General features: G+C 40.0%; 2 protein-coding genes across 16 annotated transcripts in view; one reads left to right on the plus strand and one right to left on the minus strand.

The window, feature by feature from the left end:
* Positions 1 to 5,942, minus strand: part of RUNX2 (RUNX family transcription factor 2) — a 223,478-nt gene extending 217,536 nt beyond the window's left edge. For 3 of the 9 annotated variants that reach the window (XM_053380334.1, XM_053380329.1, XM_053380336.1), the window contains exons 1-2: positions 5,643 to 5,935; positions 5,300 to 5,422 (exon numbers count right to left, since the gene is read on the minus strand). In XM_053380334.1, the coding sequence (XP_053236309.1) occupies positions 5,300 to 5,357 (58 nt within the window). In that variant the 5' untranslated portion in view covers positions 5,358 to 5,422; positions 5,643 to 5,935. Of the gene's footprint in view, positions 1 to 5,299; positions 5,423 to 5,642 lie in introns of those variants that run through there. The other 6 variants (XM_053380327.1, XM_053380331.1, XM_053380332.1 and 3 more) reach the window with 5 other exon arrangements.
* The window catches only part of SUPT3H (SPT3 homolog, SAGA and STAGA complex component), a 326,581-nt gene that overhangs the window by 65,937 nt on the left and 244,060 nt on the right, over positions 1 to 16,584 (plus strand). The gene's annotated exons all lie outside the window — the stretch shown is intronic.

Genomic DNA, 16,584 nt, shown 5'->3' on the forward strand with positions numbered 1-16,584 from the left:
ACTCTCACACACTAGGTTGTTCTTTTCTTTTCTTTTCTTATGTTGTTAGGGTATTATTTCAATTTTCTGTTGATGTTTGATGTTATAAACTACCTTGAGTCTTCCTTATGATGGGGTAAAATTCCGTTAAATAAATTAAATTGTGACCACTATTACTAACGGCTTGTTCATGAAAGGAAATGTCATTAGTCTAAAAACAAAACACCTGAGAGACAGTAAATAATGAGCTACAGGTGGAGGGAATAAGGATGGAGACGCAACTTGGGGGCTGCAGTCAAAGAACAAGTCATCCATTGAACTCCCATGGATTGTGGAGAATGGCAGCCCTGCTCAGTGGTAAAATTCAGATGGAACTGGTACAGCTTTGTAACCAGAGACTGAGAGCGAGAGTCTCAAAAATTATGTGGCAATCTCTTATCTGTGGACAAAAGCCTGTGGTTACAGAAAAGCCTGACATTTTTGGAGGAAAAAACTTACTGGAGAAAATGTGTTTCCTGATTTGTCCTTATAACCAGGACCTCAGTCACCATACACATGAAAGTAAGTCATCGCTTGTCTAATTAAACACCCAAGTAAGTCTGCATAGGATTGCACCCCGATACATACTTTTCAAAAAGTCTAATTGGGAGTATTAAAACAAAAATCCCGAGAAGAATATGCATGTTTGAAGAAGAATACCTGGCATTGGTGGTTTTTTTACATTAAAAATAACTGCCCCGGGAAAGTTGGATCTCCAGAAGCTTAAAATGTGACAGGTTTACCTTTCCAATTCTGCTGTTACCTTGAATGTCCTCCATAACCTGTGGCCCTCCAGCCGTTGCTAGGTTACAACATGCTGAAGGGGCTGCTGGGAGTTGGAGTCTTATCAACCTCTGGAGGGCCACAGATTCCCCCCCCCCCCCGCTATAGGGCATGGCAAATGGGCTGGTTATTGTAATGCTTTATTAATTATGCATATTCAATGAGTTCTCTTAATTATGCAATATCACCTGCAATAGCCAAAGTCGGATTTTCCTGGATACCAATAGCAAGAATATTATTTCTGTGATTCCATATCGTGATTATTAGCGAAGCTTGGAAAGGGAGAGGTTACAATACAGTATGTCTAGTGCCTTAAAAGCTTGTCCTCAACAGTTCCTTCAGGATGCTTTTCATTGCCTTAAAAAAAATCCCCATGCCGGCAAAGCATTAGGAATTATTTATGCAGTTAAGGTAATTTGACATATGTAGCCTGAAAATTTTAAAATGAAATTGAGCCTTTTATGCTGCAAACTGAAACACACTTCCTAGTGGGTCTGCTCCAGGGAACACAGTGGGACTTGGGTTAACATTCATAGGGTTGTGCTGTTAAAAATGTGAATAAAATACTCCATCCCACTGAAGAAACCAAACTGAAATATGTTGCTAAATGCATGCTGTAACAACATTATTAGACCACCCCCTATGAAATTACAGTGCATACCAGGATTTTCAGTGGTACTGTCGGGGTGGCAGAGTCTTTTAAATATTTCTGGTCGGCTAGCTAACACAGCCTACCAGCTTTGACATTTGTCCATTTTATAAAGGAATTTGAGGTGTTACCCCTCCTTTGACTTCAATTTTCAAGTATGCACTGGTGCATCATTAATCATAGGAAATGCAAAAATAAATAATATAGTTCCCTTGGATTTTTCATGTGAATACTTACCTTTTCCCTTTCCCCCCTTTTTTGTATATACAGTTGAGGTATTTTGATAACCCCTAACCTTTACTTCAACAAGGAGGTACAGTATAAAAATATTACCACAGTCTTCATATGAGCAGCTCTCTCTAAGAAAACCTCCAGATGAATATTTATTGGGAGGGGGGAGCAAATGTTTCTATACAGACTGACTTAGCTGAGCCTCATTTCTATATTTTAGACCACCAGTGTATAAAATTAAAAGCATATGGATTTTGAATCACTAGAAAAGGTTTGTAATTGATTAGCGCTGTATGAAAGTACTGGGGTAGAGTAAGTTTTGATTTGTGAATGGTTCTATTCAATAAAAATTAATCCTGTATGCCTGATAAAATCTTAGTCTCTCCTGTGAATTAGCTTTTTTCACTTGTTTATTTAACTGTCAAATATTTTGGTGGGGTTTTTTTTTTATAAACTAACTGGAACATTTCTCTTCTTTACGAATTTTACATCAGATTGCACTATAAGGAAACTACCGATGCTCATGGAATCATTAAATCAATTCATTTTGTTGCTTATACCGTATTTCAAATCTCTGTACATGAAAAAAAGAAAGATGGCTGTATGGATGCAGAAGGAGATGAGGCTTCATTGTTAAATGTCTCCCCCACCTTCCCCCACCCAGATCTCTTGGGTATACTATATGCCATATGCAGACTCATTTCATAGTAACGAGGTAGGGGATTTTAAAATACTAGAATGGCTATATTTCCCTTAAATTGCCTGAAGTTTGCATCTGAAAGTACTGTTTTATTTCAAGTATAGCAGCACATTCAGGTGCCCACTGTCTTTTGGGAAAGCATGAATTGTAATCAGTGGTAACTCATCATTTTTCGTTTTTCATTATATAACACTTGAAAAGTAAATAAACTGGTGATTTATTTTTATTTACGTATAAGCAGCATGTTGTGCTCGCTGACAGATGAGCTGTAAATTGTGAGCATACTCTGGCAGGAAATTTCTGCAGCGCAGCCCCATTGAAAGGAATGGGAGCTGCTCAAGAACACTAGTGTGCTCCATTCATTTGAATGAATCCCCGGGTATAGGCCGCCACAGATGTAGGATATATTTACTACTGCTGCTACATGTACAATAAAGTAACAAGCTCTTAATTTAAGATAATATAACCCGAGGCCAAAACATTGCCTTTACATGGTTATGTGGAATATTTCTAGCATAGGATGCAGTTACTGGCATAGTCCGACATGACACCTGACAACATGTTTTAATGGTTGCATGGAACTGCCATCAGTTGCAAACGGAGGAAATCGGGTGCGTCCTTTCTATCCTCCATATTGTCTTGGGTTAATTCTATAACTGATAGCTGATAATTAGGCTGATGAGGAAATGGTGGCCGATTGGAACAGCCCAGAAGGAAATAACTGAATGCAGCAAGAATAATGCAGGGCCACCAGATGATGATACAGATTCCCGGAGGTGTGAATCATAATAATTCTGGAACACGTATCTGCTGCCTATATTTCTCCTTTAAAAGACAGCAAGTCTGTCTAAGCATTGTGCCTGTCAAATCACCTGGAGGAGTTAATATCTTTCCCCCTAAATAGAATGCTTATTGCTTGTTCCTGTGTGTGCTTGGCCAGCCTTATTTGAATGCGGTGCACGTGGAAGGATGTTTTGCTCGTGTCCCCAGACCTTCCAGGTAGTTTAAAGATCCACCCAAATTAGGGGAATTAAGTAGCCAGCCCTACATGTTATGAAAACTTTAGCCAACTATATTTCTTGTAATCTCATTTGGGATGTTAAAAGCAGAAGAAAGTTCACATATATGTGTTTCCTGTTGTAAACACTGGGATAATGTGGTCTGGCTACACTTGCGCTGTGCTTCATTAAGGCAGAGGTTTGGGTGAGAAGAAAAAACCTTGCCGCTTTTAAAAGCCTCAGGTTTTTCTGTTGCTATATTTTAGCATGCTGGCTATCTAATTACAGTGTAACTCAGTGTGACGAACTTCCAGAAAGTAGGGTTCTGAAGCATAGGACTATGTAATGGATCAGATGTGTTTGTATATCAGAAATGAAGTTGGTCCCTGTGTTGTATGAGCAGAAGAAGCCTTGCTTCATGTCTAATTGTGCTCACAGATGGCAGTGGATTCATGGGCTTCAGCAAGAGCCGCTTGGAATAATGTGTGAAGTAGGAGGGGGCAAGGGAAGTCCCACCACCAGCCAGCAGATACCATGCAGCTCAAGGTGCCTTTCCAGCAGGAATCAGGGTGGTGCTTTTTTCCTCTTTGAAGGAGCAAGGGAATTCACTTGCTTACAACCCAACATAGTTTTGAACTAAAATGGACAACGTTAAGAAACTACTGTAAGTGATTTGCATTTCCCACCTCATATATGCTATATCTGTTGTTTAGATACTGTTGAACAGGTAGTTTTGTAGCATTTCAAAGGAGGCAAAACATCTCTGATCACTGGTCAAAGGACGACGAATGGCCTTTGAGATTGGGCAGTGTTTTACTGCATCTTTGAAAGCTAAATCTCAGCTGCACTATAAACTCGGTAGTTTCCCAGCTTCCTTGCTATATTATGTATTTTTTTTAATAAATAAAAGTGGCCATTTTTATTTCATGTGGTATTTATGTATGTACTGACATAATTTCAAAAACAGATCTTAGACAGGAAAGTTCAAAGGGCTGTTAGAGGTGCTGTTTTACAGCTTGAGAACTTTCTTCATGTTTTGACATTCACATAGGTGGACTATATCTGCCGATTAAACTTATTATCCCAAGATGATATTTTAAGATGTCTACTTTAACAGGCATGCTTTGCAGAGCTTCTTTAAACATATTACTACTGTTGTAGAATCAGACTCATCTGCTGCATCTTTGTTCTCTTTTGCTACTTCCTAGTTTTGATGCCAAGGGGTTTATTAGCTTGTATGCATGCTTATTTAGAACAGCATAATTGAGTCCTTGTAACCTGATGCATTTGTAAAATTGTTTTCTTATGTAGGGGGGAAAAACACAACTCTACAGAAACTAATACTAAATATATTCGGTTCTATATACACAAGTTGGAAAAGACTATGACCTTGGAAGTAAGTTTCAATTGAAAACAGTAAGATTTACATACACTTAGAGCAAAAAATTGAGATGCCAGCTAGTATGTGTGTGAATGAAAAATTATATGGCTATTTTTCCTTGCCTTAATAATTTTCGTATGATATTGAGTACTGTGGAAATCAACCCCAATAGCCTGCTGCAATGACTTTTGTGACATTAGAACTCTCAGAGAGCTGGCGCCTTTCTTCTAGGTCCCATGGTTAGCATATTTGCTCTAAATTCTGAATTCTGATTTTACTGCTTGGTCTATATACACAATGCATAGTGAATCACAGAAAGGTGAGCACACCTGCTATCTGAGCAATAGTGGGTACAGTAAAGTATATTAACTCCCAACTGTGCTTTCCATTTTTTTAAAAAAAAAAATTAAGTATGTTGCCATCATGTTTATTTTCACTTCATTCAAATAGTGGTTTTAAAGAACAAGGTAAAATGTAAACAGCAAACCATTTGTGGCAATCAGTAATATTTTGTAATATGTGAAAAAACCAGCACTTACCCCAGAAGAAGTTTTGCTGACAAGGTGTCACTGAGCTGAAGAGACTGTTCGATGCCATTGTTTTCCCCTCCCCTCACACAGCGTGTGTTATCTTCTGGTGCAAAAACTGCTTGAAGCCTTATACTGAAATCACAAACCATAGCCAAACTTTGTTTCAGTTTTATAGCATGCATGGAGTACATAGGTTCTATACTTTTCTCCTCTTATCAAAAAATTCTGAAAAGCTGGTAAGATGTGAAAAGCAAATCAAGGAATGAAAAAAAGAGAAGAGAAGAGAAAGAAAATAAGCAAATATTTGACAGATCTACTATTACTGAATAGACTGTGGTTTGAGAGCACTTACTGACTCTGTTGGTCTCGGTGGCTGCTGGTGACCTGTTGAGATTAACCATTTAAAAACCAAAGGCTTCTTGCTGCGTCCTTCTGGAGAAAGTTTGCACCGCACTTGTGGTTCTGTGGTTGTTTGTGAGGCGAATGAAGCATTCACACAATCCAAAAAAGCAAAAGCTTTTAAAACTCCTTTTTTTTGCAAGCACTGTTACTGGAGAGACAGAATCATGTGGTTTGTGACATCATAGTAGTCAAGTAAAGTGGGACTGCCCAACACTGTGGCTTTTCCTTTCCTCCCCCCTTTTAAAGTTTGACAAAAGCCCCGTGGTAAGGCCCTTCCTGGCATCCAGAAGGATATAGCTTTTTAATTTTTGTGACTCATGAGGATTTGGAGAGCATACAAAATGCTGAAAGAGCATAAACTTCTGTGCCGTTTAAAGCATATGGACAGCAGAACTTCATTTATACTCTCCCAAGTTTCCCTGCCTCTCTCTCTCTCTCTCTCTCTCTTTCTCCCTCTCCCCCCCCACCCCCTTCCTTATTGTGTCTGTGGAGAAGTATACCAGAATTGGCACAAATGTCTGTGTGAAATTCTGAACAACAGTGATGATTTACAATAATTTACATCTTTGGATTGTATCACGATCTTTGGGTCTGCTTCATATTTGCTGGTTCGCTGGATTCCCTTCTGTTTTTCTTTTTCTTCTTGTCTTCCTCTGCTTGTGAATCTGTAACTCATTGTAAGAAACTTTACCTTTCCTCAAGTTCTACCAGCAGACTGCTTACTGGGGGCTGTGTTTTTGGGGCTATAATTGGCTGTCACTGAAGTGTTAGTCTGGGGATTCCTTTGCAAACCTTAAATCATGTCTGTCTAGGTTACGTGCTCCCAAGGCTAGTTGGCAGCTTTATGTAATGAACATTAAGTGCAATTATATGTCAGCCTTTTCTGTTTCGTAGAGATCCTGTCATCTGCATATTGTGACTTACACATTTTAAAGCAGAGACAGGGAGGATGCAATATACGAGATATTTGATACAACTTGTGATAGTAGTTAAGGGGAAATGTACTTAATGCATTTGAGAGAAAAGGAACAGTGCTTGCTTTTCCAAAAGGAATTTCTCTTAACAGGTTTCGGCAGTCAATGGGAATGCTTGCTTTGAAAGTGAGCACAGATCTGGTACATATGCTCAGGGTCGGCACTTAGGCATGCACCTTTCATATGGTCTCTTTAGATGTGTCAAAATACAGTCGCCTACCAGAAACTTCAGCTATGCTAGTGCACATAGTTAAAATGAATGTGGTGTTCTGGGTGTAATTTGGGCTTAAAAAATTTTTTTTTAAAAAATTGCAGGATGCTGTGCACACTACAGAATAACATGCAGAGACACTAGCATGGTGGTGTTTTGATTTGCTCATTTGTGTTAAGAACAAAATTGGAAACATCTTTGAGAAACTGTATGTTCCCTGGCCTTGTTCATTTGTTTTTATAGCTTATTTTGTTAAAATGGTCACAGGCTATTGATAGTTTATTTCCATAGATTTAGCAGCATTATTGGAGGATTGAGCTAATTGTGGCAAAATACTGAGTGGTGTCCACTTTCTAAGTGTTTTCTAACATTTGGCTGTGACATTTCTCAGATGCATAATATTTGGCGTCCTTTCTGTTCCACTTGCTCTCTAAACAGGATGGCAACTGGAAATGCCAGACAGGAAAGTGATGCTGGGGGTGAAGTGGGCTTGTAAAATTACATGGGGTGGGGGTGATAATGGATCAGGGAGAGCGGGGGGGGGGGCAAAAACAGGACACATTGGAGGGAGGAAGTGTACATTAGATTGTAAACATCTTATGTTGACCATAATTTATTACGTATATTTATGCACATCATTACTTTTCCTCTCTGTTTTTAGAATGAGGTACATTGAATTGTTCTTGGATTGCCTGTGTGCTTATGGCAATCTCTTACCTCCCCTCTTAAGACCATCATCTAATGCCTGAATTAGCTTGCATAAAGAAAGTCAAATCATTTGAATTGTGACACAATCAAATGAAGTAATAGAAAAAATAATATAAACGATGTAAAAGATATGTGCTTGTTACTGCTTGAGCCTATGCATGGTTACTTGGAAGTAAACCGCACTAAATGTGCCCAGGATTTCATTCTTTACCCTGCTATCCTAAACATGCCTGTTCAGAAGCAGGGCCCATTGAATTCAATGGTGTTTATTCCTAGGTAAGTGTGTATAGGATTGCAGACATAGTAAGCAGATTTTATTTGTGAGCATAAATTGTGAGTGTTGCTTTGATTGAAAATTTTGATAAATAAAGTTGTAGCTAAGCTATATCCTGACTTATTAATGAAATCCGCAGTTCTCACAACAACCTGACTATATATTTTTTTAAAAACTTGCATTATATAATTGTGCATCAATATAAGTGCCACTGTTTGTGTCACTTCAGTGTATTTCTTCATATTTCCTTCTGTATACTTTGCCTAATGTTATGGCTTTGAAAATTTGTGCTTCCCCCCCTCGCTGATGATATTGCCCTCTTGAGTTGACTTTCTCCATAGTCTTTGCTGAGGGAGGCAAGATGGGTCAAAAAATCACCTTTGTGCTGCTGTGTAATTGAAATATGTATTTCAGTGTACTTTTTGCAGTTGTATTTTTCATTCATTTGTTGTATGAATGGATTCCTTATTTGCTCTCATCAAATCAATAACTATGCTGAATAAAATTTTAGAAGAGCAATGGCAAATTATCTGTTGCACTTAGATATAAGCACTACTTTATGATTTGTCTCATCAAAAATGGCTTGTACTTCAAATGAAAGGAAGAATGAGAGACATTAATATGTAGGGGAAGAAATCTTCATAATTCAGCTCATTTTTATTTTTAAAAGAGCTTTTCAGTGATAAATATATAATTTTATTTCCAAAGTAGAAATCAGTGATAGTTTCATTATTTCATTCAGAAATCATCATGAATGATTGTCTCTCTAAGAACTCGGAGAAATTCCAGAAATTTCTGGTGCAACTTAGTAGCAGCAACTGCAAACATGGGCCTTTTGGTATCTCTATTTTTTCTTTAAAATTAAATATTCATTTTTATTAATTGAATTGGCCTGTTGGTGTGTTTGACCATAAACGGAGGCATGTGGCAGACGGGCAGAATGGAAATAGCATTCATCCTGTGTAGCCTTCATTCCAGCAGGTAGAGGAGTCGGGGGGATCAGCCTGGTGCTAAAAGCAAAGGCAGAAAAGTGGCCTGTGCAACTGGATTTGCTGTTTTGCTATGAAATCATGAACAAGTTGACTGTTTGCCACTTATATAGCCACTTGAACCACAAAATGTTCAAAATTTGGAAAACCTGTAATCTTCACTTTTTGCATGGTGTTTAAACATTCTTGTGTGTTCACTTTAAACAGTGTGTGTGTTGTAAATGGTATGTTTAAAAAGTTTATTTGTCCCAAAGAAGTTTGTTTTTATAACAAGTTTAGACAGTTTTTTTGGCTACTTATCCTTGTTTTAATATCATATAGACGATGATTCCAATTTTGCCACAATAAGTAACAGAGACACAAACTAGCAGACATGACTGTTTAAGTTCAGACTCCATCAAAGTTGACTGTTTAAAGGCATCAAATGACTTTATCGCTTTTCTTTGTACTCTAGCATTCTCAGCAAATGAAACTTTTTATCTTATAATTGTCTCTTCTTAATTTATTTAGCATACTGCTTCAAGTTGTAATGTATAATTATAGTATTTCAGCATTTTGCATCAACATGTTTCTGCCGGGACTTGAACTGACAATTGTGGAATAGATTAGATATTGCCAACGGTGTGTTTGTCACAGGGAAAATAATACTTTCACCCCAAATACAAGACAACTAACTGGAGTACTTCTGTTATGATTAGTTGCCTAAATCAATGGAGCTGATAAGAGCTCCCTCTGCCTTTGAAGGTGCTCTGTGCACTCAAGGAATCTTAGGACATTTTCTCTCCTGAGAGTGCTCTTTCATTCCTCTTACTTTTTCATTTCCCTTTCTGCTTACATATTGAATAGCCTAGCACCACTAAAAGGTTTCAGAAGCTGGATGAAATGTAAATTTTTAGAATTTCTCTCTAGTTTAAGTAAGTATATTGACAGGGGCTTGGGTTTTGTTTTGTTTTTTTGCTGTGCATTCTATTCTTGTTATTTTTATCACATTTGTATCCTTCCAAGGAACTTAGGGTGGCATAAACTGAATTTTCCAATGATTTTTATCATTGCAACAGCACTGTGGGATGTTATGGTGAGAGTTATTGACTGGCCCAATAGCACCCATTGAGCCTCATGGCTGCCAAAGGGATTTGAACCTGTCTGTCTCTGGTCGGTGCACAATATTTTTTGAACACCATTGCAGTGACATCCTTACTGCATCACATTAACAATTTGGCATTAAAGATTAGTTAAAATGGGCACCCCTAAAATAGATCAAGGTCTCATTCAAGCAGCAGTCCTTTTGAAAATTAATGGGGGGAAATGCCGACCCCTGGTCTGTTGAGCTCAGCATTGCCTACTCTGACAGGCAGCCGCTTTCGAGGGATTCAGGCAGGAGTTTCTTCCTGCTCTGCCTGGAGATGGTGGGGGTTGAACCCGGGACCTTCTGCCGCTGAGCCTGGGCTCTTCCACGGCTCCTCCTCTCCCAGGCCATAGTCCATCCATTGGCAAGTGCAGAATGGATGGGAGCCCAGTCTGTTCTTTCCCCTCCAACTTGACTGCTCTTTGAGGGAAATTGGAGATAGTATGGGGGTAATTTTTGTCCCCTCGTTGGAGGAAGGCTTGAGATCTTTTCTCCCCCTTTTGACATGCTCTAAAGAATAGCAGAGTCTGGGAGGAGGAATGCCTCCATAAAGCTTCAAATCTGCAAATTTTCTATCCTTGTGTTCAGTCGGTGCACAGAGGGGAAATGGAATCATGTTTTTTGTTCCTACATCAGAAGGACAGGATGTAAGAACGGGCTCTTAGCTTATCCAGCTGCACATACCTAGAGGCCATTAAGACGTGCTGCTCACCTTGTGTCAGTCAGACGCAGCACCAGGTTGAGGCTGCACCAGAGGCCGTGAGAAGGAAAACTCTCTCTGCCTCCTCTTATATTGGGGATGTGACTGGGAGACAGCTTGTGTAATCTGCTAGATCTGAGGAAGCCTCCAAGTTCCTGTGTCCTACTAGGCTGTGGTCAGCAACTCTGACATCTGCTTCCTCAAGACTCTTGGCTCCCCAGCTGAAACTCAGGAGTTGAGGCTGGGGAAAATGTCCAGCTTCTCCTGTGTTTTCCTTGGCTGCAGCATAAGTGGGGCATTCACCCTCACATCATTTCCCAAAGGCAGGGAGCCATTCTTATGAACTTTCCAGCTACTGGAAGAGAGAGCAACAGTTTGGCTTCTGAAAAGCGCAAGTGAGACATGTGAGGATTGTAACCTTAATTTGCAAGGAGCACTTCTTTTCTATTAACCTGACGTTTCAGGGACAGAGTTTATTATTAGATGGCAAACATTTTAACCCTTACCGCCAGACCTGCTGCATGTGGTGCAGCTTGCTGTGTGGTTTGTGCTGAGCCATTTTCTCATCTCACAGTCTCACTGTGAAAATCATTCTGCATGCTAAATGTGCACTAGAAATGGTGGCATGCTAAATGTGCACATTTTCTTGTCATTGTTCTTACAAATTAATGCATTTTTCTGTGCGATTATTTTTCAGGATTTGTAGACTGTGTTAACATAGATTTTTATTCAAATACAGTCCTACCGGAAGCAGTTAGTTGGTTCAGGCCACTATCTTTTTTGCTTTATCCTCCAGTCTTATTTTTCTTTCAGACAGAAAATAAAGTCAACTTTGCACAAAATATGGGAAACTTTTCTCTCATAACAGTTGAGGATGTGGCTAGGTTAAAGCAGGAAACTGCTACCCACAATGCAATGTTACTTACACTACCACTTAATAAAATTTATTTCAAACATGCTACTGACAAAACCAAAGAAAAATAATATCCAAACTATGCTAGTTACTACTCTAAATATATCTTGGGAAAAGTGAAAGTAATCTCTGGAGCCTTTTAGCTCAGTGGATAGACTACTGCCAATAATTAAAGTACAGGAGTTTTCTCAGAAACTGGCAGACTGAACTATTTTTAGATAGCCGTGTCCCTAGAAAATTGGGCAACCCTCTTAACGTTCTCTATGAGCATTGTACTAATTGCTGGGTGGAGAAGGAGGTATGTGATGGCTTATGGATATTTACATATAATTTGAATTTGCTTTTTGAATCTATGTTTGCATTGTTTTTTGATTTGGTACTTGGACTTTATTTTCTTTTGCCATAGTCAGTTCCCCAACATCTTCAGTCCTGAACAGGTTAATGTTTGAACATTTTGGCCAGTTTGTGTTCTGACATGGGACTTTTTGTGTTTTGTGTTTATGTTCAGAAGGAAGATTAAAACATCCACTTTTCTTTTTTCACCCCCTGCCCCAATAATCCTCTCTGACCCTGCCATCATCTGATTCTACTAGCAGATATTTTTTAATAAGATAGTTGATGCAAGAAGTGTCTTCATGTCTGTTAGTGATGCCTCCAAAAGTAATGTTCCAGTGTAATCTCTGCGAATAAATGTGAAGTTACAAAGATGATAATTATAGAACTGGCATGGTTTTTCTGCATAAGTTTGTGTGCACGTTAAGGGTGATTCTCTTAAGGAAGAATTTTGAAGTGTTTCTTCTATAGTTAAGAGGTCTTATCAAGAACAGCTGCTGCTGTTCTGTGGATCACACCCATGGGCTCATGGTGGTCTGTTGCACAACGTTCTTCAGCTTTGACAGGTGAGACAGAGACTCTCCAGTGCCACTGCTTTTGGATGACTCTAGCTGTGGTTGGAGAAAGTGCATCATGCCAAAATATATGGGTAAGACCACACACAGTCTTTAAAATAGTCATTGTAAGCTTATTTTTAGGCAATATGGTTCTTGACAGTTCTTTAAGTTGCATGCCAGTTTCACTGCTGCTTATAGATTTTTTTCATTTATTTTAGTAATTGCAATTGCAGATTTCAATCTGCATTTGTAAATCTACCTCACAGCATTTGCACAGGGGAAAAATACAAGCTAATTCCTTTAAAGCCTTGATAGAGATTCAGGTTGAAATATTATAGCTGAACGTTCATGTTACCCATAGTTTTCTGTCAGGGATTTAACGTTGAAGCCCTTCCTTGCAGAGGTGTAGTTAAGCAATAAACATTTGTTCCTGGCTTCAGATTTATACTTGTTCCAGATGCTTCAAGTGTATTGTAAAAGATGCATAGTTAGGACACAGACATGAAATCTGTTCAATAAAATTAATAGAAATCATTTTTAAGTGTTCTAATGGTAGATACTGTAATATCACAAGAAACTGCTTTTGAATTGCCTATGGCATATTGAGACTATGCTTGACAGCTGATACATGTTCTACCTGGTAGATGTATTGGCAGGCGGAACTTATTCTACCCCCCCCAAAAAAAAAACCCCACACCCCATAATACAATGATTTAAATGTCCCAGGGACGTTTAATAAGATTTTGAGATGTGGGTAGCAGAAACTACTATCCATAACTGTCAATTAACAATTGTGAATGTGTAACTGATTTTTCCCCTTCACTTGTAGTTCTGAAATGATTATGGCACCTGAATAATCAGCAAGTGGTTACTTACCAGTCAAACACTCATTTTTTCCAAAAAAGTATAAATGTTGGGGATGCTTTGTGAATAATGTATCAATGTGAATTATTCAACTAGTAGAAAAAGGAGATGGGGGCACAAAATCATTTGACTATAATGAAAACGGTTGTTGGGAGAGGAAGAGATTAATTTCAGTTTTTTGCTTGGACAGTTTTGCTCATTAATCTGGAAAGGCAGACGTCTAAAAGATTTTAAATTTTAGCAAAACAAGTAATTATATGTTTTGCCTTATACTATCACTAATTGTTCTGCTAATTGTTACAAGGCAGTAGGAGCACTGGTTTGATATTCCTCGTCTGTTTCATTAAGCAGGACTACACTTGAGTTTCACATTCAATCAGCAGTTAAGTTTGCTCAAGGCACCTTCTGCCCTCCTCCACAGAGGAATCTGTGTAAGAGCTGTTTGACAGTGGAATTTGCTGCCAAGGAGTGTGGTGGAGTCTCCTTCTTTGGAGGTCTTTAAGCAGAGGCTTGACAACCATATGTCAGGAGTGCTCTGATGGTGTTTCCTGCTTGGCAGGGGGTTGGACTCGATGGCCCTTGTGGTCTCTTCCAACTCTATGATTCTATGATTCTATGAATCGGTCAACCCTTTCTGAAAGGGGTTTGTGGTCAAGAGCAGACTCTTGAAGCCAGTTCTCAGTTTGGGAATTATCTGTCTGGGTGATTCTCAGATTGGAGCAACTCATTTCAAAGGGCTTGATGCTGTCACTAAAGAAGCACCATTTAGTATCCCAGTTGCTGGGAATCACATGTGGACAAAATGGCTCTCGTTTCCTGCTCCCAGGCTTCCCACAGGCATCTGGTCAGTCACTGCCAGAACAGGATACTGGACCAGATGGGCCATTGATCTGATCCAGGATGCTTGTCTTATGCTCTTCTCTGCCCCAAACAGTTCTGTTTTCCCATTCCCAGTTCTAGGTCAGCGGGATGGGTGGATGGATCCGCCCTGTGAATCGAAGGCAGGCAGCAGCCTTTGGGGAGGTAGAGATCCAGCATGCAGTTCTGCTTCTGCCTTAGATCAAAGTGCAGCCAATAGCCATGTTTAAAGATGCAAGGTGCATTTTATTTCTCAACTAAAGTATTAATTGCTCTGGATTGCCATAATTTTTTAGCAATTTCCTCACCCCTAAGCTTTCTGTCTACTAGATGCAAAATTCCAGAGACCTCTGCAAGCTCCCATTTCTTGATGGTGGGACCACCTGGAAGCAACAGAATAAAAAAATGAAGGCAAGACAGTGAAGCTGTGAGAAAGAGAAGCAAATCACAAAGGAGAGAATTCTAACATTCACTGCAGGGGGAAAAAATCTGTGTAAATCCCACTGGGTTAAATGGGGCTTACTCTTGGCCAGGCAAGTATGTCTAGGATTGCAGCCTCAGAGAATCAAAAAATGTATTTGCAGTGGAATGAGACAGAAGAAGAATGAACTAAATATCTATGTATCTAAAAGGGGACCTGAGATAAGCAGTTCCATGTTAGCAATATTACTTAGTTTTGAGGTCTCCAAGACAATGTAAATAGGAAACCAGGATTGCAAATAGCCAATGAAGTAAAGACGGCTGCCGATGCCCTGTGATCGACTAAGGAGGAGGAGCAGAATGTCATTTTCCACGTTGCACTAAAGGGAATGCATAAATTGATGGATGTGCACTCCCACTTTCAGTGCTCAAAAATGTGAATAGAATATTTAGTGAATCACTAGTTCTTTCTGCCAGCAGTCTTCAAATAGAATAATATAAGAATCAAAGGAATAGGGTGAAGTAGTTTCCACACCTTTTTCAGAACAAAGATCATCTTGGTCTAAAAACTGAACCCTTTGCTCTAAGAAAGCCAACATTAAAACAATGACTACTACCTAGAGAACAGGCAGTTTTGGAACTCAGTTATTTTACTTTCTACACATAACAAATTTATTAAATGATCAGCTGAGGTGGCAGAGGGGCCACACTTTGTGGAATTAATGAGTACTAAATATTAGCAATTTAAAAAGAAGAGGCTCTCTCAAGTATAACAGATACTATTACATTTAGACAAGCCTCCAAGCCACATGTATAACGGGGAAATGAGTGCTTTATTTTTTGGTAGTACTCAACGGTGCACAGTCCTGGCACCTCCCCCCCCCTCAAATCCTGCGATGTCTGCAACAGGGCAAGGCTTTGCAGGTGCCCTGGCGCAGGTGCCTAGCTGTTGCACATGTGCGCTGCCTTCCCACCCTTTCCCTGGTGGCGGCGGCAGGCGGGGCCCAGAGGTTTTGGTGGGCGTGGAAGGAGAGGGGGGGAGGCCAGGAGGGGGAGGGGGAGCCTGTGCTTGCGTGGCTGAGCAGTGTTGCGGGTGCAGTGCGGCATGGCCACTGTGAGGGGACAGGACGTGGCGGGCAGAAGACATTTTGGGGGTGGTCCCACGATGCACCCCCAGGTGAGTACCGGCACTTTCTGTTTTTTGTTTTTTAAAAAGGCGCTGCTTCTGATCAATAATGTCTCTGGACATTTGGAGAAGTATCCAATACCTATACAGTTTATAAATTGAGAGAATTGTCAAAAGAAATATTGACACAACCATATCTCATGCTTCATAGATTGTCAGAGATTTATAGGAGTAGAGGTAAAGGTAAAGGGACCCCTGACCATTAGGTCCAGTCGTGACTCTGGGTTGCGGCGCTCATCTCACTTTATTGGCCGAGGGAGCCGGTGTACAGCTTCTGGGTCATGTGGCCAGCATGACTAAGCCACTTCTGGCGAACCAGAGCTGCTCACGGAAACGCCATTTACCTTCCCACCGGAGCGGTACCTATGTATCTACTTGCACCTTGACGTGCTTTCGAACTGCTAGGTTGGCAGGAGCAGGGACCGAGCAACGGGAGCTCACCGCTTGGTGGGGATTCGAACCGCTGACCTTCTGATCGGCAAGTCCTAGGCTCTGAGGTTTAACCCACAGCGCCACCCGCGTCCCATGTTTATAGGAGTAGTTCAGATTAATGTCAGAAGAGTAATAAATAGAGCAGTGATCCACCAGCAGTTGTCAAACTCTCCCAGCAAAAGGACTTTGACTGGGAAGGGTGATATTTGAGATCCTAAAGTATGCTTTTTAACACATTTTGAACCACACCTTTCAAACAGCAGAGGGGTTCTACTTCTCCATGCGATACTGCAAGCAAAACTTAAAGTATGCAAAATATTGAAGAAGAAAGGACCGCGTTCAACAAA

This window comes from Podarcis raffonei, chromosome 3 (genome assembly GCF_027172205.1).
Source record: "Podarcis raffonei isolate rPodRaf1 chromosome 3, rPodRaf1.pri, whole genome shotgun sequence".
In the NCBI taxonomy this organism is placed as follows: domain Eukaryota; kingdom Metazoa; phylum Chordata; class Lepidosauria; order Squamata; family Lacertidae; genus Podarcis; species Podarcis raffonei.